Source organism: Nymphaea colorata, chromosome 1, assembly GCF_008831285.2.
Source record: "Nymphaea colorata isolate Beijing-Zhang1983 chromosome 1, ASM883128v2, whole genome shotgun sequence".
NCBI classification, from domain to species: Eukaryota; Viridiplantae; Streptophyta; class Magnoliopsida; order Nymphaeales; family Nymphaeaceae; genus Nymphaea; species Nymphaea colorata.
Window position 1 is genome coordinate 3,015,871 of NC_045138.2, and position 24,866 is coordinate 3,040,736.

The 24,866-nt window shown below is 36.7% G+C and overlaps 3 protein-coding genes across 4 annotated transcripts; 1 reads left to right on the forward strand and 2 right to left on the reverse strand.

The window, feature by feature from the left end:
* The first annotated feature begins 1,015 nt into the window (after positions 1 to 1,015).
* On the forward strand, positions 1,016 to 5,262 carry LOC116245000 (mannan endo-1,4-beta-mannosidase 5-like). Its single transcript, XM_031616764.1, has 5 exons — positions 1,016 to 1,357; positions 2,125 to 2,319; positions 2,786 to 2,908; positions 3,659 to 3,861; positions 4,348 to 5,262. The coding sequence occupies exons 1-5, from the start codon at positions 1,019 to 1,021 to the stop codon at positions 4,757 to 4,759; spliced, it is 1,272 nt and encodes a 423-aa protein (XP_031472624.1). The 5' UTR covers positions 1,016 to 1,018; the 3' UTR covers positions 4,760 to 5,262.
* Positions 5,263 to 7,508: 2,246 nt separating this feature from the next.
* LOC116247406 (ATG8-interacting protein 2-like) lies at positions 7,509 to 10,926 on the reverse strand. Of its 2 annotated transcripts, none has more exons than XM_031619599.2 (2): positions 10,180 to 10,926; positions 7,509 to 8,021 (listed from the first exon to the last, which is right to left on the reverse strand). In XM_031619599.2, the coding sequence occupies exons 1-2, from the start codon at positions 10,846 to 10,848 to the stop codon at positions 7,890 to 7,892; spliced, it is 801 nt and encodes a 266-aa protein (XP_031475459.1). In that variant the 5' UTR covers positions 10,849 to 10,926; the 3' UTR covers positions 7,509 to 7,889. The 2 variants fall into 2 exon arrangements, with proteins under 2 accessions (XP_031475459.1, XP_031475453.1); XM_031619593.2 differs by having other exon boundaries at positions 7,509 to 8,024.
* Positions 10,927 to 16,773: 5,847 nt separating this feature from the next.
* On the reverse strand, positions 16,774 to 21,341 carry LOC116266226 (probable protein phosphatase 2C 74). Its single transcript, XM_031647354.2, has 5 exons — positions 20,643 to 21,341; positions 18,020 to 18,193; positions 17,751 to 17,921; positions 17,477 to 17,656; positions 16,774 to 17,197 (listed from the first exon to the last, which is right to left on the reverse strand). Exons 1-5 carry the CDS (start codon positions 21,213 to 21,215, stop codon positions 17,054 to 17,056), a joined length of 1,242 nt encoding a protein of 413 aa, XP_031503214.1. The 5' UTR covers positions 21,216 to 21,341; the 3' UTR covers positions 16,774 to 17,053.
* Between the last annotated feature and the right edge of the window lie 3,525 nt (positions 21,342 to 24,866).

The window sequence follows — 24,866 nt, forward strand, 5'->3', positions numbered from 1 at the left end:
ACTCGGGCAGATTCTTGCATTGAATGAAGAGATAGTCCAAGTTCTTGGAGGAAGGTGAAATAATAATTAAAAAAATCATATGGGATAATTAATCCCTTTTGAGATGATATTATTTATATTTTAAAAATGGACATGTTACACTTTTAATTTCTCAAAAGATTCCCTATACGGCGATTCTGGTGTTATGGGGTGCTTTTTCGCGCCCCCCTACGGACATGCACGCACCATGCATGTTCATTCATATGGGGAGCGTGGAAGACAACATAGTTGTTGGTTTAGAGATTTTTATATTGTAAATGATGAATGTAAAACATTTTTATTTAATAATTTTTTATAGAAATGTGGTTATTATTAAAAATTTAAAAAATCACAAAAAATAGTGTTCTTTTCAAAATTATAAACAAAATGATAAGCAAAAAAATAAATTTCTTTTAAGAGGTCAGTTGATGTCTTACCAATCTACATGCCCCCAGTATTTCATAAATAAAAAAAAATTAAGAATATATGAACATCAATAATTTAGAGTTCTTACTCGAACATGTAAGGGGTCTTTTTGTCATTCAATTAGTTGAAGAGTTAGAACAAAGACAAGAAAAGAAGAGAGAAAAGTGGACCCTTTTCCCAATGATAAGAAGTAAAAGACAAGGGGCCTTACAAACTAAACTGCTGAGAAAAGGGGCCCCATGACCTCAACCAACAAAACTAGCCGTTACCCACGTCCATGTCATCACTGCCCTCCAGATTTAGGGCCACACCTTTAACCAACCTCCCCTCTAGGGTCCATGGGAGCTCTCACTCTACCCCATGTTTTTCTCTCACTACCAACAAAAAGCCCCTAGCTCTAAGGCCGTCTTCATCAACCACAGCCCCTAAATTCCCTAATTCTAGCCATGACTCCATCTTTTACACCGAAAGAAACTCCATTAAACCTGCAACCTTTTCCTATTTATGGAAACTTCCCTTCCTATAAATCACTCCCAGTCTTCTTCTTCTTCCACTGCAACCACAACTCCAAATCATGGCTTCTTCCGTTAGAAGAGGTGTCCTACACGTCTTGCTAGTGCTTGGCCTCTTGGTTGGTGTAGCACATGGTAGGAGGGTGCACCATGTCAAGGGCTTTGTTAGGACCCATGGGACGAGTTTCACCCTCAATGGCTCCCCTTTCCTGTTCAATGGGTTCAATGCCTACTGGATGATGCATGTTGCTGCTGAGCCCAGTGAGAGGGAGAAGGTGTCCAGTGTGCTCCAACAGGCTGCTGCTGCTAGCATGACTGTTGCCCGGACTTGGGCCTTTGCCGACGGCGGCGACCGGGCTCTTCAAACCTCGCCGGGCGTATACGATGAACGCGTCTTCCAGGTTCAATTATCTTGATCTAGCTTGTTTGTTATATATCTCTCTTTCTCTCAATCTCTTTTTCAAATGAATGATTTCAAATGCTCATTCATTTTGGTGCACAAACACATTGGATCTGGAGCGACTGAATGCGTACCGGATTTGGATCTGGTTCAGTTCATGCCCAGAACTACAAAATCCTGAACCTGGATCCGATCCTTTTCAAGCTGCCATGGCATGGTTTTCAACACGAACAAGTTCACAAACTTGATTGATACTCTCCATATTCATGGCATTGTTCACGAACTTACAGAAAGTATGCTCACGAACATGTACGTGTGGCTGTGCCTTTTAAAGTATCATGACATTCTCAAAATTCTCATATAATACAAAAAAAAAAAGTTATGAATTTTCCATTTCAAAAGCATATACTTATTTTTGGCTTCTTCTTTTAAGGGTGAATAATTCATTCTAATGTCTCTAAGAGAGGCAATTATTCCTCGTACCCTGAAACATGATAATGACCACTTCAGGGTTCAAACACAAGTCTTTTTAAGAGGTGGACCTTCTTGCCATTCAGTCATATACTTTGTCAGGATGCACCTTGCTGCTCATAGTGTTCTTCTAGTGTTCTTCCATGTTTTTGAAGAACAAAAAATATTTCTTTGAAATCCCATGAAACTTTCTCAAGCAAGATATCCAAAATTACATGTTCATGAGCACATCCATCAGGCACCATATTTCATTTTCTTCCTTTTTTGGCCTAACACTTGCTTTATTAACAAATGAAGGGCCTAGATTTCGTGATCTCTGAAGCAAGGAAGAATGGCATCCGTTTGATTCTAAGCCTTGTCAATAATTACAAGGACTTTGGAGGGAGGCCACAGTATGTGCAGTGGGCTAGAAATGCAGGCGTCCAGATCAATGGAGATGATGATTTCTACACAAATCCTGTGGTTAAGGGCTACTACAAAGCCCATGTCATGGTAATGATGCATGCCATAATATAATATGCATAACTGTGAGGGATGGTCCATCCAATGCTATGCATGTTGTTTAGATAGTGTCTTTCCATGACATACATATACCATGCACGGAAGACCATAAGCAGTTTGATTGGTTTCTTACTCTTAATGCATGGATATGTGAATGGTCCAAGATCATCTTCATGCATGCATCTAAATGAGAGTGCCATGCACATGACCATATATATAATATCTTCATGTATGTATATACAAGAAAGATCAATATCCTTCCATGACAGACATATACCATGCATGGAAGACCACTGCTAGTTTGATTGGTTTCTTACTTTCAATGCATGGATATGTGAATGGTCCAAGATCATCTTCACGTATGCACATGATCATAGAACATCTTCATGTATGTATATACGTAAGCATGCATGTGTTGTATGATAACTTACGAAGAACCTGAATATTTGTGATGCAGAGAGTGTTAACAAGGGTCAACACGATCACCAACATTCAATACCGAGATGATCCAACGATAATGGCATGGGAGCTCATGAATGAGCCCCGCTGCGAGTCCGACTACTCCGGCCGGACGGTGCAGGTTAGTATAAGTTTCATCAAATACACTAGGTCTACACTCGGAGATGTCCGCATATTTTTTTTGGCTGAAAATTTTATGATGAAAAAATAAGAAGATAGAAATGAATTTAATAAAAACTTTCTAAAAAAAATTTGTTTATTTTCAACATAACTTTATTCTTAACATGGTAATGTAATGATAATTTTGCTTGGCCTTCTATCACATACATGTATATATCATAGCCACAAATATCTTTTTCAGGTTATATGTATAAAGCAGCAAAAATGTTTTTTACGAGAAAAATGAGAAAATTTAGATAGATTTTAAATAAATAATCTTTCGGTGATTATAAGAAAGGTGGCCAAAGTCTTAAAATTATAATGTAAAAATATAAAAATAAAAATTTGGTAGCTAAAAATCGCAAATAAAATATGTTCTTTTTTCGTTTTGACTTTTTTTTAAAAATAAAAATACGCGTTCTTTCCCGTTTTATTCGGCTGGCTGACCAGTTTTTAATGTTTTAAACACTTTTTTTTTTTTGAATAATACACGTTTTATGTGGGTATATATGTCTAAACCAACTCCAAGCTTTCTATGGTTTCACCAGATGTTACAAATTCTGCAGTTTGAGAACTTGGTCGTGTTTTTCAACGAAGCCCAAACACAAACATGAGGTTCTTAATTATAAATTTGGTCAGTTGTCACAAGATGGAAAGGTAAACCTGCAACTTAATTTCTCTAATCCTTTGTTAATTCCTTTCAACAAACCAGGGCTGGGTTGAAGAGATGGCTGGTTACGTGAAGTCCCTGGACAGGAAGCACTTGCTGGAGATAGGGATGGAAGGCTTTTACGGCGACTCGATGCCGGAGAAGAAAGTGAACAACCCTGGTTATCAAGTCGGAACAGATTTTATCAGCAGTAACCTTATCAGGAATATCGACTTCGCCACCATACACGCTTATCCTGATATTTGGTACGTACACATATCCGGCACCAGAACTTTAGAACTTCACCGATCTAACGATCTTCCCATGAATGGCCGACAACGACAAGGGTCACCGGAGTTTGATTTTTTTTTCCTTTCCTTTAATGATGAATGGTTCCACCGCCTTTAGTCTTATGTACCCATTACCCCTAGGTTTCATTAGTCTTTATATACCCATTACCCCTAGGTTTCATAGAGTATGCTTCGAGACCTATTATAATTCGGCAATAAGTGCACTGGGTTAAAACAACAACAACTAAATTTGACTACAACTCCTTTTTAAGGTGGACCACCTTGCTGTCTAGTATGTTACAACTCATTTAGGTAACCGGAGATAGATCTTTCTCATTCCATTTGCGGCTACATATAACAAAGAACTCATTTATTGCTAAGTTTCCATGTTATAAGTTTCCAATATATATATAGTTAATGAACTCACAAGCGGCCGATCTTATATGGGTGGCATGAAAACAGGTTATCTGGCCAAAATGATGCTGCCCAATTAGCATTCTTGGAGAGGTGGGTGTCAAGCCACTGGAAAGATTCAAAGAGGATACTGAAGAAGCCACTGGTTTTCGCCGAGTTCGGCAAGTCGAACCGCGACGGCGGCTACACTCCGGCGATCAGAGATCTGTTCCTGAGCACCATATACAGGAACATATATACCTTTGCTAGGAGGGGAGGGACAATTGCTGGTGGGCTTGTTTGGCAGATCATGGCTCAGGGAATGGAGCCCTACTATGATGGCTATGAGATAGTCCTTCCTCAGGACTCCAACACCCAGTGGCTGATCTCCAGGCAGTCACACATGATGCTATCCCTTGAGCGTGCCATGAGAAACGCTCAGGCAGAAGAAAAGCACAGGCTACAAGATGCACTGCCTTGAGAAGTACTTTCAGTTTGAGAATGAAAACCTCAGCTGGGCATTGAACTCTTGGCCTTCTTCAACTCAAATGTCTTAGTCGAACCCGCAGCAAGGTGGGTATGCCTTGTTGTGAATTTTGATTAGGTTTTCTTTTCTTTTTTTTTTGGTTTCTTTTCAAGGATCTATAGAGTACATCCAATTGAGGCATCAGGTTTTGATAAAGAAGTCTCAATTCCTAATTTAGGGCCCTCAAGACTAGCTCAATTTTCTCATTTATTAGGTTTCTTTGTTGTTTCCAGTGAGAAATATAATACTGCAGGAAAGTCCGGCCGTTTCTAGCCGGGTGCGAGATCGACGTGTAGTTCGATCATTTGTTAGAGATTTAGGATTTGTTAGAGATTTAGCTGGATTATGTTGGAAATATTGGAGTAAATCAAAGTTTAAGAATGTAAAGTTTGGTATCTTTCCTTAGTTCAAGCAGCTCAAGGACAATGATCACATGATATAGATGCATATAGGAAAGTAGCTTTGCCCCTTGCGTATCTCGTTTTGGTTCTGTCTTTTTTTTGGGGTAGAGAAATAAAAGGCATTTCATATGAACATGTCATTGTCTCCTTGGTGTGAAGAAAGAGAGAAATGATTGAAATCTGGAAAAGGCTTCCTTCATGGACTCTCTCTCTCTCTCTTTCTCTAAAAAAAAAGTAGCCTCTTAAATTCCCAGCCATAATTATGGAAAAGTAGAAGCACAATCATATGAATTTGAAAAAGGTTCTTCAATGCCATGACAACCTAACTCACTCTCACATGGATCTCGAACTCTTTGTTAGGTGGATTACAACCTGAACCAGGACAATTAATCACTTAGTCAATATCTTTATAAACATTTAAAGCGTGTTAAAAATCTTTAAGATGGAACTCAATTTTTTTTTTTTATAATTGGAATATCTTCCTCTTTCATTTCTCAGTTATAATTCTGAAATTTTTGATGCACTTTCAATTCTCAACCATGATTATAAAAAATTAGAAGCATAGCATCTCTAACACAACTACCATTTTCAATTCTCAACCATAGTTATGAAAATTGAAGCATTGTGATGTCGTATACATACAGTATGAAAAGAAAAAAGAAAAGGAAAAAAACATGGGAGTCCGTCGGCATCAAGATTCTGGATCTATTAGATATATCCGTTGATGCTGGTATAAAAATAGCCACAGACAAGACAAAAAATCAGAGAACTATGAACGCAATTTTGGCATCTTTAACGTCAAACCCATACGCTAGATCTCCTTTGGTCCTCGTTTAGACAAATTTTTTCTAACCAACTCACAACTTTGTAGAGTTTGTTCATGCTTCATTTATAAGAAAACACATAAGCTAAGAGTCTAAGATCAGTTGCCAACTTGGTTGCTTAAAGGACGACTTTTACTGACAGGTAGGCCCAGCAAGTAAATGATCACTGTCGGCAAGCCTCTACCCCGATCTATTTGATGGAAAGGTTTCTAAAGAATCGGCAACCGGTTTTTAGCAAAGTTTCCTCCTTGAAGCTATAAATGACCTTAAATTCTGATTTCTCTGTATAGTTGAAGATATTGTTTTTTTCTCTTTTTATCTTTTGGGTAGAACTAACCTTGTGAAATCAGTGTTCGACCCGAAAACATTATTATGTTCATTTCTTGAAGAAAATGAGCCGGAAAAATACAAGAAAACCTTCAAAATATAAAAAAATGAATCAAATCAGTTTCACAACAATCCGACTCAAATTGGCCTATTCAGACAGAGGATCAAAAATTGAATATGGGTGTTCCTGAAACGCGCTGGAATGGGAGAGCAGGGCGTTTGAGAAACGCATTTTCCTGAGGTCTAACACAACCAAGATACTCGGTGGTCACTTTAGTGATAAAAAACAAAGGCTAAAGCTTCGCATGGAAAGAATATGCTTCTTTCACCACGCCATGAATCAGAGCACATGGCAGCACGAACCTGCAAGCCAAGAATATGTTCAGTGAAGTTGCTCTGTACGGTGGAAGGATATGAAGAAAAAACGGGGAGAGACAGAGACGGCAAGGACAAGAAAGCATCGAATCATATTGCTTTGGCTTGGCCTGCATCTTTAGATGAACTAATGGAGATTCCACCACTAAAAAGGGGCGTGCATCAGGCAAAGCCTCAAGCACCCCAAGAAACCTCCACAAAAACAATAAGGAGAATCCTCAAAGGAAACTCTCAGTTCAAATCGAAGCAATAAAATTAATCCCCAATTATACTTTCCTGTTTTTCTCTTGTTGAGCACTTGTTACTGCCTATGGACACAAACCTCCATCACCATTCACCAAGACGAAGTTTGAGAAAAACTGACTGGAGCTCTAAAGGGTGAAAGGCCGCTCGAATGTTTGAAAAAAGAGTTAGCTGGTTCTCCCCAAAATGCATCGGCAATCGAGGCAAGTGCAGCAGTGAGTAATAAATATATCCGAGATTAAAAAAGAAAAAAAAAGAACGGCTGTCAGACAATGGGAGATGAGCTTCATCATCGAGAGGGAAACAGCCTTAAACCACCAAGCTATATGATCGCTCACCACACTGCCCTTTCCGAGATTGACTGGTTTCAGTTTGTAAGCTCAGTGGGCTTAAAAACATATATAATGCAATTCGCTTCGGCCAGCAGACACGAGGTCTTTACACCCAATGAATAATCAGCACTTGTAGTCAAAGTAAGCCAACTGAACTTTGTACGCAGCAGTGGCAATTCATGCAGGGAGAAGAAAAGGAAGATAAAAAGAAAGCCATCACCTTACCACTTGTTCCTTATCCACAAGTATGTTCCCTATTTTATGACCGTAAGGTCTCAAGTTTGATAAGTAGTCGCTCAACAACTTTTAGTTGAGGAAACAGACAAGCACTAAAGTGTCACTGCTGAACACTACATTTCACCATCACAACCACAGCCAAACCAGATATATTACAAAGATAAGAAAGCACCAAAAGTCGTAGACATGTCCCTTAGTACAAATGCAATTTGCTGATGAAAGCATCCTTTCCATTTCTATTTAATTACTGACTACTACCTTTGGCAACAAGTACAATCAGATGAGGGAAAAAAATTCACCGTGTAAAATGCTTGTCTATGTTGCCGAAGCTGTAGCACAAAGTATCTTATCTCAATCCAATCACTGGCCATGGAGATACACCTGAAGGCAGCAGTGATGATCGGATGGCAGGGACTCGCCTTACTACAGAAAATGCTTCATTGAGTCGTGCTGCTTGTACCATAAACTGAGAAACCTTCTGCTGAAAAAAAAATCATGCCCTCATCAAATCATTATACACACAATCATTAATATTGCAAATCAACTAAGCAATTGAATCCTTCCAGTGCATGTCTATCTTTTTGTGCCTTTGGAAGTTCAAAATGGGTAAGAATGTGACTAATCTCAAGTGAACTGAACTGAAAGGAAGAGATAGCAAGCAAAGCAAGGGATTGCAGAACTGAACCGAAATTTTACAAGCACAGCCAGGAGAAACGGAAGAAAAAAGATTTCTCAACCACATTGCTTATATGTTGTGTTTCTGAGCAAGTAAAATATTACTAGGTTTAAACAGACACACAAGAAAAGCATGTGTCATCCATCAGGTGCCACATCTTAGTTAAAGGAAGTCACGGGAGTAACTAATTTTGTCTTCCTAGTGATAATCATAAAAAAGGAAACCATATAACAACACTAAGATGGACCGGACCATGGGTTGTTCATGCACATGAGCAGAAGCGATTGGGTTCATGCATATAACTTGCATTACCGATTCACCTCATTCAAGTGTCATCAATAGGATCCTAATGACTGCCTCACTACACTGGTCATTAATATTGAACCCAATTAATTTACATAAATATATCGTTACAAATTTTCACAAGACACAGTTGGAACATCCAGCAAGTAAGAAATTTTGATAATTGGATACCTGTACTTTTTCAAGATAATAAAATTTCTCATATTCTAAGATTTGGTCAGAACTATAAGATAAATGAAGTTGATCTAAATGTTGATACTTGAGAAAAAAATTTCCACATTCAACCAACACAATAAGCTATAGCTATGTTACTACCAGGTAAGCTCCAACATTGAACACCAATAATGAAAATATGATTTAGTTTTCAGGCTAGCATGTGAATACCATGAATGCATATGAGACAAGGCAGGAGAAGGTAAACGACGAGAAATTAAAGAGTGAAAGAAAGATAAAGGACAGGTTTGTTTCCAATAATAGAAAATGCCACAAAGTAGCAAGATTTTAAACATATGAAGAAGGAAGCTAGACGCTGTTGTACACAACGATGTTTTGCATATGTAACCAAAAAAAAAAAAGGCCAAGTTACAGAGCAAAGTAGCCAAAAGTACAAAAATAGTAAGCAACAGAACTACTAATTAAATAGGCCACTCTAACCAAGAACAGTGTCAGATATAGTATTGTTTCATGTTTCAGCAGCATTTTCATAGATGAATCGCCGACACATTGACATTCTACAGACTACAGCACAACGTGGCCAGGCACTGCCAGTGAAAGGAAGGGATTTTGTTTCATCAATGTGACGAAGCATGTAAATCACAAACTACAGTAACAGGTCTAATTTCAGTCTTCCATGCTTGATTGTCTGAGGATAATGCAAGGTTGCCTAAAGAGTTCTCGGTGTCATCCAGGGTCCAATATAATATAAAATTCACAACAGGTACCAATTTCTATGTATATATGCCAATAATGTAAGTGGATAAAGCGTCTAGCATCAAATGAGATAAAGTTAAGAAAATCTTATACAAGGGAACACAACGAACTGTAAGATCTGAATAGCACACATGTTATTGCCTTATCTGCTTGAGCTGCGTTTTAATGGACACATTCTGTACGAGTGGTATTTCTAGAAGGGTGTGCAAAGTGGCGATGAACACAGAGAGAAATAGTAAATAAGGAGAATTTGCAAGTTGCAGCGTCCGCCAAGCAGAGAAAATGGAAGTAAGACCAACACAAGCGTCTGAAAACAACTTATTTTATAACTTAAAAAGGAAGAAAAGTTCTTCACATGATGATACCCTGTGTGGTGACTCTAGTCTCATCATGCGATCCACGTTCGAAATTTCTGAAACAAATACTTCAGAACAGATAAACAACAGACGACTCCCAATACAACATTCCTCACAACTCGAGTAAACCCAGAAAGCCATAAGACGAACAGTTTTCTTCCAGCAAGTTAAAGGAACGAAAAAGAAGCACATGGTCATAATCAAATACTGAAACAAGAATACTGATGAATCAAGACACTTCCATTAGAACCTCACCAGTGCAAACACATAAGAGATCAAATCAACCAATCTCAAATCTATGAAAAGCCAACGATGCCCAGAAGACCAAAGGTGCGTTGAAGTACCTCACTAGAAAGGAGAAAAGTCGTTACCTTATCCTCAACGCAGACCTTGATTGAACTCTGAGCCTTGCGTTTAGCTTTGTACCATCTTCTTCCGAGTATAAGAACTCCCATCGCTACAACACCGACGGAGAGTGACCAGAACGGGCTCGACCTCAAGACAAAAACTTTCATGAGTTCGAAGGAGACTCTCCACCAGGACCTCACCTTGCTTTCCCGTCCAACAACTCGGAACTCTTTCTCTTCGAGGCCTCCGGGTTCCAACCCGCTTCCGACCTCCTTACTTTCCTCGTTGCAACCAGCGACCGCTTCGACCTCCATCCTTTCCGGCTCGAAAACATGATTTTCCGGCAGGGAATCGCCGGACTCGGACGATTTCTCTGGCTTCTCTTCCTCCGATTCATCCATTTCCACGACCCTCTCCCTGAGGCAAGACTCCAAACAAGGATCGACCCACATGGGATCGTCGGGCTCTGGGTCAGCTCCCGAAGTATCTCCCTCGGAGGCCTCCTGAACCCCCAAGAAATTGACGGCGGGGTCGGAAGAGAAATACAAGGGTTTGATTATACCATGAGAATCGTCTTCAACGAACCCCGAGTTCTGATGATCTTGGGGTTCATGGGGAGGGGATGCAATACAGCGGTCGTGACTTGGAAGGATTTCCCAATCCGGGAAATCCCCTTCAGGTAGATCGTCCATGGCGGTTAAGCGAATGAACCGGGGGAGGAAAGAGATTCCAGCAGAGTACGCTCAGACACCAACCATTAAATGAGACGAAGGTCTCCGAACTAAACATTTCCTTTTTAATTTCTTCCATTTTCTAATTTCTATTACAATTAAAAAGAGAAAAATAACAAGAAGGAGCCCAACGTTTCCATCGAATAACAAGTGGGCGCCTAAAATTTTACATAAAACAAATGGGCGCCTATCTTTTCCCATAAACCCACGTACAACCGCCTTTTGAGAAAATAGTAAAACAAATTTAGCCCTTTAAGTCAAAATTTTCTTTACGAAGTTAAAAAGTATTTGAAGAGTTATGAATTGGGTTATTATTTTCAATAATTGTGAAAAAAAATACCTTTGTTTTCTCTTCTTTATTCAACTTTGGTGATGCATTCACAACAACGAACTTTATTGAGAAATAAAGTGAAAAATAGTCCTGCTTAAGGGGAGATTATTTTTTCAAGAAAAAATTTTCCTTTGATTTGAAATGACGCCAAAAAGAGATGTTTGAATGGCAGAATAAAGTCCCTTTCATGGACTGGACAGACATTCAAAACCTCCTGCAACAAATACAATGTTTCTTATTTAGAGTATTCTCAAAAAGCCTCACGACTGTTTTATACTTTAAATTGAAGGGAAAATGGTCAGAAAAAGGTGAACTTTTGACTTTTTTCACTCGATTTTAACGAAACTCCAAGTTTGCAAGCATGCTTTAAATGGTTAATTTTTGTCAAAAACAAAAACAAAGGGATTAAATTTGTCTAAAACTATGTGCCCAATTGTTAGTGAGAGGTAGTTATAGGCTGATGTGGGCAATTGCCCACACCAACCCACATAATTGTTTTTATTTTTATATGATGTTTTACTAATTTTTATTTATTTACATACAAGTGCATCTTAAAGTTTAAAACTTAATGTTCCATACCTAAAATTTTAGAGCTCCACCAGTGTCAGTGCAAGCCAAGATCCCCGAGAGAATGAAAAATTTGTGGGTTTTATTTTATGATCCGAGTGAGTGATGGGGTCTATCCATTTGGATAGTAAATATACTTCAAGGAAAAAAAAAACTAAAACCACAAAACCTAAAAAGTTCGTGAAGGCAGATCCATGCTAAAATTCTATTCCAAGAAAAGTATGTTTTCGACATGGAAGCACCTCAATTGCTGTTTGAAAATATCCTGATACTTAGTTCTTGTGGCCGAGCTACTTGGTGACTGGTGTGGGCAGCTGCCCACAGCAATCTCTTAAAGTTCTTCTATTTTTTAAAGTTCCTTTATTTTTAAATATGTTCCTTCTCCCTTCCATGATCCCTTGTTTCGGGTTTAGGGCCGTTTTAAAACTAGAGTGAGAAATCACTTTTTTTTTTAATCTTTAAAATCCCGATAAATTGTCCATGATTAATAAGATCTGAAAGGGTTCTTTGGATCTAGGCATTTTAAATATGTACCTCTCAGTTTAATACCAAAAGGTTTTGATCGTCGTGGCTTCCAGCAAGGGTAGAATCGGATTTCGTGCAATTTTGCATTATAAGAACAAATATCAAGAATACCGTGAATCCAAAACTATTATTTTTTAAGAACCCTAGAATAACCTTGGCGCTATCAATTTCTATTATTTTATTCCATATATATATACCTTCATTTTATATTTTCCGGCACTTTTACAAATTTTTTCTTTGGAAACAATTTAAACATGATATTTTCCATTTTCGATTATGGCAAAATAAGTTGAGGGTCCACCAAATAAACATTAAGAGAAAACGCAGTACTTATATTGGGATTAAGGGCAAATGGTTGGCGTGCACCAGCAAATTTAGCCTTTTGAAAAAAATAAATAAATGAGTAAATGGCTTACCGGAGAATAATAAATGAAGATATTAAACAAATCATAAGAGTTGAAAAGGCTGGTCTTCAGACAGATTCTGAGGGCGGGGATTTTTGTGGGCACTAATCAGATACAACCTCAGAATGGGATTTTTTTCGCGTTGATTCATTATGTATAAAATATTAAGAAAGATTGACTTTCTTATGAATCTAAACAAATTTTGTAAAAAAAAAACATGACACATCAAACACTATATATATAAACAAATTTGGTAAAAAAAAACAGGACACATCAAACACTATATATATATATATATATATATATATATATATATATATATATATATATATATATATACGGTGATAAAATAAGAAAATAAAATTTTAAAATATTTAAAAAATTTTGCAAAACTTGACGCATGTCACTCTTAAATCTGCCACCAAATCAGTTCTGTTTGCTACCGATTCAATTGGAGTCAAAGCCGATTCAGGTGGATCACGATAACACTGTATCCGACTTTATCACGTACAAATCTCAATTTCACGGCTGTCGGATCTGGGTATAGCATTGGAAAATTATAATCCAAGTCCAAATTCAGCAAAATAAAATCTAATTAGGTTAAATCTGGTATAGGTAGATCCAATACGGGTCCAAATAGTTCACATCACTATGAGCTAGATTACCTAGGTGGAGGAATTTGAACATTTGCTGACTATTAGGGGTGAATAATGAGTCGAGCTACTCGAGCTTGACTCGTGGACGAGTTCAAGTCGAGTCATTTGTTTAACGAGTTGAGATTAAGTTCAAGAGTCAACTCGTTTAAATAATCGAGTTGAGTTCCAGCTCAACACGTAACTTCCGAGTCGAGCTTGAGCCTTAATCGAGTTTGTCGAGCCTTAATCAAGTCGATATATTCAAACGAATTGACTAGTTTGTCGAGCCTTAATCGAGTCGAACTCGAGCTCAACACATAACGATGAATATCAGTTCTATTCAAACGAGTTTCTCAATCCTTAATAGAGTTGAGCTCAAGCGCAACACATAACGATGAATATCAGTTGTATTCAAACGAGTTTGTCGAGCCTTAATCGAGTCAAGCTCGAGCTCAATAGGTAACGATGAATATCAATTCTATTTAAACGAGTTTGTCGAGCTTGAACTCAACACGTAACTGCCGAGTCGAGCTCGAACTGCTTCCATCGAGCTATTCTCGAGCTCGAGGTTTCATTAGTCGAGCTGAGCTCGAGCTCGACTCGACTCGTGTTCACCTTTACTGACCATGGTAAAACCTCACCATGACTAAGTCTACTAAGCTACATTTTATTAGTATCATGCTAATCAAATATGATTATTAAATTTTATGAATTTGTGGATTTTTCTTGGTAAATTTAATATTATAACTTTTGTATTTCTTACCTAAGGGAAGTCGCGTCAAGGGGAAAACCCCAAAAACTATACCTTTATGCTTTCAAGGTTTTGTTTATTTCGGGGCTTAGATGAACATCCGATACGTCCTTTAACTTGAGTGTTAAGCTTACCATCGTCGTTTGCAATGCATATGAGTGATGTACCATGACATGATAACGACCACATGGTTCAAACCTTGGACTCCTTGAATATGAGCCGCCTGGCCGCCGAGTTTACAAAGATACTTGAATAAATGTGTTCTTAATGAAAATGACATTTTCTTTTATCAGAAAATTTGAGACACTTGAGTTTCAGAATTTTATTAAAAAATTTATATGCACTCTAAGTCAGCAATTTAAGTGTTAAACTTGACTATATAAATTAAGTCTGCGCAATTTCTTTGCGAATCTCAGGGTTTTCCATACAAATCGGTCGGAGAATCTCAACGAGTCAACAATGAATCGGACAAGCCAGACAAGTTAGCGGTCCACCGTGGTCGGCAGCCGGCGGTTGGCGGGCCCACCGGCCGGCTGGCTCATTGCCCTCCACTCATTCTCACTTATGCACCTAACATGTTCTTTTAAGATTTGGAACTTCAAATAAGATTTTGAATGTCTATTTTGATCGGAGCAACTGCTCTCATGCTCTTTTTTCATCAGAATATCCAAACTGAGTTTCTACCTGTTTTGATATGATTCAAATCCGATATCTACCTATTTTGATCTGATTCAAATATGATTTTTCCATTGATTTGACAATATGATTACATATCTGGTATTTAGGGGTGGAGCTAGAAATATTTTATGAGAGAAACTGAATTAAAATTTTTAAATTTTGACTAGGGTTGAAATATCATTTTTCAAAATTTTAATATAGAATAAGTGAAAATTTCTAAAATTTACATGTAATTTTTATATATAAAAAAAAAAGGTTGTCAGGGCCCATGCGAGGCCCTACCTTAGCTCTACCCCTGCCCGCATTGTCTAACACATATTCAATCTAAGGTTGGGAAGTGTGAGATCTACTCATAAAAAATGCTCTCAATCCGATACGTGACAGGCCTATGCAGATTTATACGTATATTTATTTTTTAACTGAATTGGTATATTTTAAAATACTTTTTAAGTCAAATGAGAAAATAGTCTGATAATAAAATAAGGGCACGAGTTTGTACATAATCAGCTTGGGATACATTAGTGGTGAGCAAACTGATTCAACATTGCTTCAGTACTTTATATGGATGAGTTTGAACAACAACACCAATATAGTGTTTCATGAATCTATCTCAATCATCGACAAAAATTCATATAATACTAAGTAGTTTTGAACAAAAAATTTTAAACATATTCTACTAGCAAGCAATCTTTAATTCACCTCCTCTAAGAGGTGGATGCATATTCCTCTTCCATTCTTCAGCCCATACGCTCAATCTCCATGCAATTTGTTGAACCCTTGTATAAGATTTGTGTAGGACATGTGCTGACTAAGTCTAAGACACAACCGACACCCAACCCGACCATTCAAGCCCGAAAAAAATATATTTTTAATATAAAATAATATATAAAGGTAATTAATTGTAATAATAATATATATATATATAAATTAATAAAATAGATATTAAAAAAATTATCGGGCCCTCAGGCTGGCCCGGTGCCCAGCCTTACTTGCAAACCGTTTTCAAATAAAGATTTTATTAAATAAAATCTGAGATTTACATTACCTGTTTTTGTATGATAATCTCTCACTAGCCCTAACCACTCGTTGTGCTTCAAGAAAACCTGTGAGAAGTTTGCATAAGCGTACCAATGCCCATCGCACGAGTAGAAGAGGAGTCAATAAAACTTGGAAAGGCTGCAAAAGTTTGACACCAAGTCCTCTAAGATGGGATACAAGAGACCACACATTAAGAATTTTTCCTAGCCCTTGTGTCTTTGGCACCACAACCTTATTTATACACTTATGAGGGTCCCAACCGAATATGGATCCTTTTTTATTTCCACACATATGATCCATATTAAATAACATGACACAAACCCAGACTTATTAGATCTCCTCATTGTCACATATATCGTGTATAGGTATTATATGGTAAGGAATTTTTTGAGTATAATACGACAAAGTTGTATATCTCGGGAAAATTTCGGTAAATTTTTAAAAAATTTAAAATATTTAATAAATCCTGAAAATTATGAAGAATAAAAATTAATTAAAAAATACGAAAAAGCATGCATAATACACGTTTTTTTTTTTATTTTCTGGCATCTATATAAGTAGTTTGTAATGTTTGAGAATCGAGACATGCATAGGCCCACAATATAGATTTCGTATGAAGATGGCTGTCTACCAGCTCCCGCCCCATCTGTGAACCTCCTAATGATGGGAAAAAAGCGATTGTTTTCTCATGTCATTGGAAAGTTGCTCTCATCTTGTTTTTAATCATTTTTTTCAACAAATAATCCACACTCCCCACGTTTTTTTATCTGCTTAATATCAGTATCTTTCGCGGATTTGATACTTGAATTTTGTTTTAAAATCACGGATTCAAATCCAGCAGAGTCTGAAACATATCCGATAACAACAGAGCAGATTGCAGAGCAATAAATGAGCTGTGAAGTGATTCTAAAAGCTAGCCATGGACAAGAATCCATTCTAGAGAAATGGTCTTCTTCCTTCATTGGACATTGGGCACTCCATTTGATTTGATTTTCATGAATTAGATCCAATGTTCTTGTTCACCAAGAAACTGAAAAATAAACAAAAATTACAGAAAAGAATCAACCTAATAGGGCTATATGATACAGGGTTGGCTACCGGACGGCCTTAGTTATATAGTTCAAAATTGGCCAAGAAAGTCTCTCGTAACCATATACACTCGGGTTTATGAGATCTAGAGATCCCCCACTCTGAATGTCGAGCAATCTAATTAGATGAAATTCTGCAGACTTGAATTTCACATGAACTTTAGAAGATCGACCACCATGATCGTGATGTCATCCTTGTTGCCTCTGCGAGAAGACATCTCCACAAGCTTTCTGCAAGACTCGGTTCTGCTCCTGTTCTTCATAACTTCATCCACTGCCTCTTGATTACTCACCTGTCAAATTAAGTTACAGAAACTCTATGTAAGAACTAAAGATGCATCATCAATTGCTTTTCAAAATTCAAGTGGGTTCTTTGTTTCCATTATTTTTAGCTCAAGAATATGGCGATTCACTAGAAGAGAAGGTTGTTTTTTTCTAGTATGAAACGACAGAATGATGAACAGTATTCGGTTCTCAAACAAATTTTTCTCTATGGACATTTTGGGTAGCATTGTTTGGTAGCAAGTTTCAAGTTTTAAGCATAATAAGAGCATTTTCCAAAGAGATTGTACCTTGTCCCACAGGCCATCTGAAGCCATGATCAAGAATTCACAGTCAGATGAAAGAGTAATTTCGTTGATCTCCGGTTCACATGTCACCCACTCCTTCATGTGAACATCTCCAATGGCTCTGGAGACTGCCAACGAGCCCTGAACTCTCCAAACTCCATTGATGCAGTCCACATATCCTCCCTGAAAAGTAAAGAAGATGCATCAAGGATAAGAAAGAAAAACCATTAAACAGAGAAATATTGATCATTTTGTGATCCATTTAATGATCACTTACCAGATTCTCGACCCTTCTGCGTTCGTCGGCTCTTTCGGCGCGGTGATCGCTTGTTAAGGGGATTGCAACTCCATTTCTGCTTAGAACGACTCTGCAATCTCCCACATTTGCTGCGTGTAGATTGCCATTTTCCACCAGCACAGTGGCTGCACAAGCTCCACTGCCAACACCCTGTTAATCAATGAATTTTTGTTAGTGTCAATTAAGAGAGAGAGAGAGCGAGAGAGAGAGAGATCTTTTTTTTTTTTATCATGAACAGGAGAATTTACCTGACTTAGGAAGTCCTTGTCTGTGGTCAGGTAGCCAGTTCTAATGGCTTCTCTGAAACCGTTTTCTGCATGTTGTACATCTTTAGTGGCGGATAAAATATTTCTGCCAAGTTTTTCTGTCACAAAATCAACCGCGCCACGGCCACCGTGCCCATCAAACACGCCGAAGAAAGCCTGGTCATACAAACAAACACGAGGAGGGTAAGAAAAGTTTTACATTCCATTGATAAAAGTTAACACCACGAGGACATAAAAGGGTATTTTGGTCATTTAAACACCCTAACACACACACACTTGAGTGTTTGGGAACCACAAGATACAACTTACTTCAAATCAATCAATCATAGAGAGAGAAGTAAGTAATTTGAATTCTTTTGAATTTTTTGCCATCCAAGTCATATGAGACACTATTTTTAAAAGCAAATTCGAATTAGACCAGCATATGGTGTGACATTGATAAATAATATGTCCAACTTTTTAGACTTACTACGACAGATCTTAAAACCATAGATATGTGGTCACATTTTCTTTTTTGAACCATAAATCCGTGGTTTTCACTAGGTAACACAGATTTATGATGCTTAATTGAGAAATCTATTGCTTGTTTGAACTGTCGATTTAATCTAATGAGAATTTAAAAACCAATCTTGGATTTCCAAGCTATCAACTATAAGCTTATCAGATCAAAATAAATAATATATGGGAACAATACATATTGAATTTAATTTTAACCATAGACACAAATAACATTTCATGTTCATGACGAGGTTTTTCTCGAGTATAATATGGCGAGTTTGAAAAGAACGAAAAAGAAATAAGAAAAATACAATAGATTTTTAAAAATTAAAAGAAAAACTAAAAATAAAAAAATAAAATAAGTGAGAAACTAATAATACAAAGATTAAATGATAATAGATTTGCAACAAATAAAAACAATAAAAAAACTGTTTGTCATTAAAAAATAAAAAAAAAAAGTTCATTTTCACATTTTTTTAAACGTGTTTTTTTAAGTTTTAAACGGTAATTTATCACGTTTTTTGGCATTTAAAAAAAAACATGTTTTTTGTGATTATGAATTAACTAATAATTAGACCCGAATTTATTTACCAAAATCCAACTAAACATATTCGAATGTACCATATTCACTTACCTCCCCCAAGACTTGGTCGTGGAGTGTTTGTTTTCGAGCTGAGGGAGACGACGTGTTTGTTTTTGCCTCTTATTTTACCGTTGACAAAGTCAATCTTTCGGACAACCAACTTTAGAAAGACGGAGTACTTTTGTGGTCAGAGTTTGACTGTCGCTTAAATTTGGCGATTGAAGGTTGACCAAGCCAAGCCAACCAGCTGGCTCGTCCGCCTGACATGGCTCGTCAGGTCGGTCCGAGACTGGGCCCAGTCATAGAAGTCCCCCATAAATTATGAAGCCCACGACCACGATCGTCTTCTTAAAAGTTCCGGTCAAATACAAAAATTTGTATTTTAGATGTTTTCTTTCCAAAAATTTCTCAAGTTTTCGTAGAAATATTTAAGTTTTTTATTAGTAAAACACTCATTTAAGTTCATTTTCCTTAATATTTTTAACAGTGGCAGTGATTTTTGAGCTATAATGGAGTGGCTAGATGGCATAAATCAAATAAATAAACAATTAAAGTAAATAAATGAAGCCAAATTATAGCTTTACTATGATAAAATGTAAAACAAAATTAACGGTTTTTTGTTAGACTATTTTTTTTCTTACACCTCATTTTGCACTCCACAACAATAAAGTTTGGAACTTGGAAGTGTCATTTATTTTGGTGAATGCAAAGTTAGAATTGTATATCATTAATCATATATTTAGTAAAAAGCTGGTAGTTTTTATGCCCACGTCTTTATTTTGTAAGAAATTTAATACCAATTGGTCAATTTGATCAGAACTAGAAATTGGGCATCGGAAGAATAAAATTTCTTTTGAGAAATTCATTATTTTCCAGCTTAATTTTTCTTATAATTTTGAAAAATAGGTTGCTGTTTCTGATTCTTTAATAAGAATTTCACTTTTAATGAAAATTGTCTGTCTGAATAAAAAGTTTAGGAAGTGTTTGGACGAGAGAGACCCGATCTTTTGAAAAAATCGGTTTTATGAAAAAATGGTTCTTTAATTATTTTCTAAAAATTCGTTTATCTGTTTCGATCACACACCTAAAAACTCATTTTTCGTGAATAATTTGAAAACCAGGTTTTTTCCAAAGTAATTTTTGAGAGTACCTGATTTTGGTGTCATTCAAACACTACCAAAAAAAACTGTTTTGCTCCAAAAAAAATATGTTTTGGAGTGTCATCTAAACACTAATTTAAAGTGGAATTTGTTTTTATCAAAGAAATAAAAAAATGTTAGCCAAATTACACTCTTCTTACTTTATTATATTTACATCCCTATTTGATATATTTTATAGAAAATGTGGCTCTTTTTTTCAAAAAATGCAAGAATTTTTTCTGAAAAAATAATCTTGCAAAAAAAAAAAAGAAAACGTTCTTTCCATAAAACAATTTTGATCTGAAGCATGTAATTTAGTAATTAGACATTAAAAAGCACATTTAGCGACAGAAATGGCGTTAATAGAACGGATGAAGCTTGGTACCTGCTTGGGATCTTCAAGGACGTCGGTGATGACTCCATAGCCGTCCTCCATTACTCGTCTCCTTCCCTTCTTCCCGACCACACAGTAACCCGACCCCTCAACCTCCACCACTTTCTCCTCCGCCTCCCATCCTCCAAACTCATCGCATTCCGCCGGAGGTGGGCGCATCTCCGGGATGAGCAACCTCGCCGGCCGCTTCCTCTTGATCACTCCGGCGACCTTCGCGCCGTCTTCCCCGCAGGTACCAACGCGAGGGAGGCCGATCGGGGTCTCCGGCTTGAATGACAGGAGGCGATCTGGCTTCGACGCCAGAGAAGGCGGAGGAGCGGCGGAAGGCGAGACGACCTTGGGCCAGGGCAGGGAACATGGGGAGGGAGATCTAGCGGGCGTTGGTGTTGTTGCAGAGGAGGGAGAGAGAGCGGGGGAAGGGGCGGCGGGGCTGAGGGCCATGGAGGAGAGAGCTGAGTTCTTCCTAGTCTTCTGGTGCTGCTTCCTGAGGATCAGCCGGAGGGAGATGAGGAGCTTTGAGAAGAAGGGGAAGATGACCCATGAGATCTCTGCAAAATCTAGCATCGTGAGAGTTTTACGATCGGTAGACTCGGATACTTCCGCAACAGAGTCTTCTCACAGATTTAGAGAGAGAAAGAGGGAGATTCTTCCTAAGTTTGGATTGGGCGGTCTTTATATAAAGCGCCGGAAGACCAGAGAGCTAAGAAAGAAAGGAAGGAGAGAGAGAGAGAGATGGTCAAAGTAGTATCTGGACGTTATTGAATGTTTGAAATAGCCCCGTTAGAGAGAGAAAAGAAGCGGCCAAAACGTGAATGCTTTAGCACTAAGGAATGGTATTACGACTCATTCAACACTCTGTCGAGATCCCCATATACGTGGTATGTATGTAGATAATTGATATTATATATATATATATATATATATATATATATATATATATATATATATATATATATATATATATATATAGAGAGAGAGAGAGAGAGAGAGAGAGAGAATTTTGGATTTCTCCATCCCTCCTCAGACTTCTTCTCTACACCATCCAATGCATTATGTCAAGCGATTGTGATTGGACGGTGATAAGAATGGCTACAAGATTTTACCTTGTATATATAATATAATATAATATAATATAACATAATATAATATTTATACTTATATATATATATACATAAATAAGGATATAAATAATCAATTATATATATATATATGAAAAATCATTTGTTATTGTTGTTGGTGTAGTTATCTTTGTGTTTATGCTATATTTGTTACTTAAATCTGACTGCTAGATCAAATTAAATGTAATAGTACATTGTTAATATTAAGGTATTAATAATTTTTGTATTAATTATAGAGGTCCAACGGTCACTGATACCCATCAGTCCAACCAAGCCTCCTTAAGAGAGAGACAAATCGTTGTTTGTCAGTCGGTCATGGTGGAATAGTGGCTTTGATCGGAAGGACCTTTTCTTCTTATGCATTGAATGTAGGGATGCAAGTTGATGGTTGAATGTGGATGTTGTTGCAGAAGATAACAGTATGGAACAGGTCGTCTTACTTTCTTTTTAAGCAAAAGTAGGAACTAGGAACGACCGCCACCGCCACCGCCGCCGCCACCGCCACCACCGCCAAGGAAAAATGAAAGTCACTCATGTGATCTGCATTCACGTTCATGCTTATAGGTCGAGATCTAGAAATATAAAGAGTCAATAGGAAACATTCAATACTTCACCTAAAATGCACAGGGGCAGAGTCAAGGGGATGCTAGCCCCACTTTATTTTTTTTTTTAATTTAGATGTAAATTTTAAAAAAAAATTATGTATCTTATATAAAAATTTTGAAAAAATGATATTTCGGCTAGTGTCAAAATTTAAAAGCATTAATTTGTCCCACCATGGCAAATTTTTGGCTCCGCCCTTAAACTTAAGACCTTTAAGTTGAAAAAAGTTAAGAGTTTCGGGGCCAGTTAAACTATTGCAATATAGATTGCTCAGAATCTGCCTATACCTTTGAAAACAGATTAAGCTGTCACATATATATACATATTGAATATATTTCTTTTAATGTAAAAATTTTACTGACGTTTTTATTGTGTCACTGAAAATATGAGTTTAGTGTTTACATACAAAATGCACAGTTCTTATTTACACAAATTGATTTAGATCTTGCAAATGAAGATTATGGCTTAATGGAAGCTTCTCAGGCTAAACCCGCTTGACTTGTTTAACGGCAATTGATAAGGTCAAAGGAGTGACTTTAGCTCATAGGCCACAAGGGGTTGGATTTGGATCCAAATTTGGAACGTCGGCAAAAAAGTTGGCCGAAAATGGCTGATTCGCATGTGGAAGCAAATGATCCGCACCAGATTCAGACCAAGTCCAAGGCAAATAATTGGTCTAAAGTCAAAAACTAAATCCAAATCCATCCCACAGGAAAATAAGTGGATTTGAATTAAAGATTCAGCCACATGCAATGCATTCTCATCCCCTTCAATTTCCATGTCATCCAGATTTTGGATCAAAAGGAAGACCTTTTATACGTCGAATATATATATATATATATAGTTCAATTTTTATTATTTTAAAAATGAAAAAATGACAAAAAAGCGAATATATATATATATATATATATATATATATATATATATATATAGAAATGTAAGCTGGTTGTATTCTGGATTGGATCTTGTTATTTCTGAATCCAACAGATCGGATCCGATGTGCCAAAGAGAATCCTGACTTGAAATTTTCATATGTATCCAACTCATATGTCGTCAAGAAATCCCCCGTTTGTGGATGTGGTCAATGAATCCAATTTACTTTGATTTCCCGTAATCGGATTTAGATTCGGATTCAGATTTTTACCTTTTCTTTTTCCCAACTGGATAATTTAGGTCCCACTAGCATGATATCCGACATTTATATGTAATCAGGTCAGATTTTATCATCAAGTCCCAGTGGAACAATGGAAGCAAATATTGATTAGTCACGTAAGCAAATTCAATTAGTTACCATATTTTTGGAAGGCTATCATGCTAGTGATTCGAGTGGCCTAATCACATGGTGGCTGGTGTGGGCAATTGCCCACACTAGCTTCACAAAATTAGTTTAATATAAATTAGCCCAAGAGTCTTCTCCTGGATTAGCTTATAGTCTTCCTGTTATTTAAAATAAAATTTTTTAAAAAAAAAGAAATAAAAGTTGTGCTGCACATGTCGCACATAATCGCCTACAAAAGATGCATTTTCAAACCAAAGACCAAAAATTTTTTTTTTCTCTTTTAAAACACATTCCGCCTGCATGGGAATATTTAAATGCAATTAAGATATAACTCAACAACTTTTAAGAAAAAATAATCAAAATCAAGACTTTATGCAATAGCAGCAAAATATTTATATGAATTAAAAACTGAGTCCAATGAGATAAGGATCAAAGGAGTTCTGACCTTGAAGAACAAATAAGACCGACCTTGGATGAGCTCCTTTTGGTTGGTTTTTAAAGTTTTTTATAACTTAATTTAAAGCTAAGGAAGGTCAAACATTTAAGAAAATAAATTTGGTCGGTAGATTGCCTTGAGGAGTACGGCCGTCCTACGTGATAATTTATTAGGCCTTTGACTTTGTTTTTAACGTTTTTTTTTTCTAACTTAACTTCCACTTGTCGGCCGAAGCAAACTTTCTTTTGAACGTTTAAGTATGGTTGTCATTTTCTAGTCGCTTTTCCATGGTCTTTGATCATATAGAGAGTTTTATACATATTTATATGTTACGATTTTTTTTTCATACAAAAATAACTGTACCCACAAATGCAAAATATTAAAATTTTAAAGACTTCAAAAAGAATTTACGTAAAGTACATTCTATGAGGCTTTGAAAATGAATGATCTTAGCTTTTGAGCTCATAAAATTCAATCTAGTTCGAATTTTTAGTTTTCTTTTCACTTTCATATATGCTGCATCCCTTTATCGAGATAGACATAAGAAAAATAGATGGAAACATTAGAAGAAAGACTTGTTAAGTATGTATGAATGAGATAGTTTGAATATATATATATATATATATATATATATATATATATATATATATATATATATATATAAATTGAATAGTGATTCTGCCTTTTCGGCTATTTAATCAAGGAAGTCTAATCCAACATGATGAGAGAAAAATAATATATATATATATATATATATATATGAAATTTGTTGGCTACTA

Bases quoted from the DNA above. Each gene is read 5' to 3' on its own strand.
- LOC116245000 (XM_031616764.1), top strand. From the start codon at position 1,019: ATGGCTTCTTCCGTTAGAAGAGGTGTCCTACACGTCTTGCTAGTGCTT. The intron at 1,358-2,124 runs GTTCAATTATCT...TAACAAATGAAG, and splicing joins ACGATGAACGCGTCTTCCAG to GGCCTAGATTTCGTGATCTC. The intron at 3,862-4,347 runs GTACGTACACAT...GCATGAAAACAG, and splicing joins CACGCTTATCCTGATATTTG to GTTATCTGGCCAAAATGATG.
- LOC116247406 (XM_031619593.2), bottom strand. From the start codon at position 10,848: ATGGACGATCTACCTGAAGGGGATTTCCCGGATTGGGAAATCCTTCCA. The intron at 8,025-10,179 runs GTAACGACTTTT...TTTTTTTTTCAG, and splicing joins AGGTCTGCGTTGAGGATAAG to CAGAAGGTTTCTCAGTTTAT.
- LOC116266226 (XM_031647354.2), bottom strand. From the start codon at position 21,215: ATGCTAGATTTTGCAGAGATCTCATGGGTCATCTTCCCCTTCTTCTCA. The intron at 18,194-20,642 runs GTACCAAGCTTC...TTGTATGACCAG, and splicing joins TCCTTGAAGATCCCAAGCAG to GCTTTCTTCGGCGTGTTTGA. The intron at 17,657-17,750 runs GTAAGTGATCAT...TTTACTTTTCAG, and splicing joins GCAGAAGGGTCGAGAATCTG to GGAGGATATGTGGACTGCAT.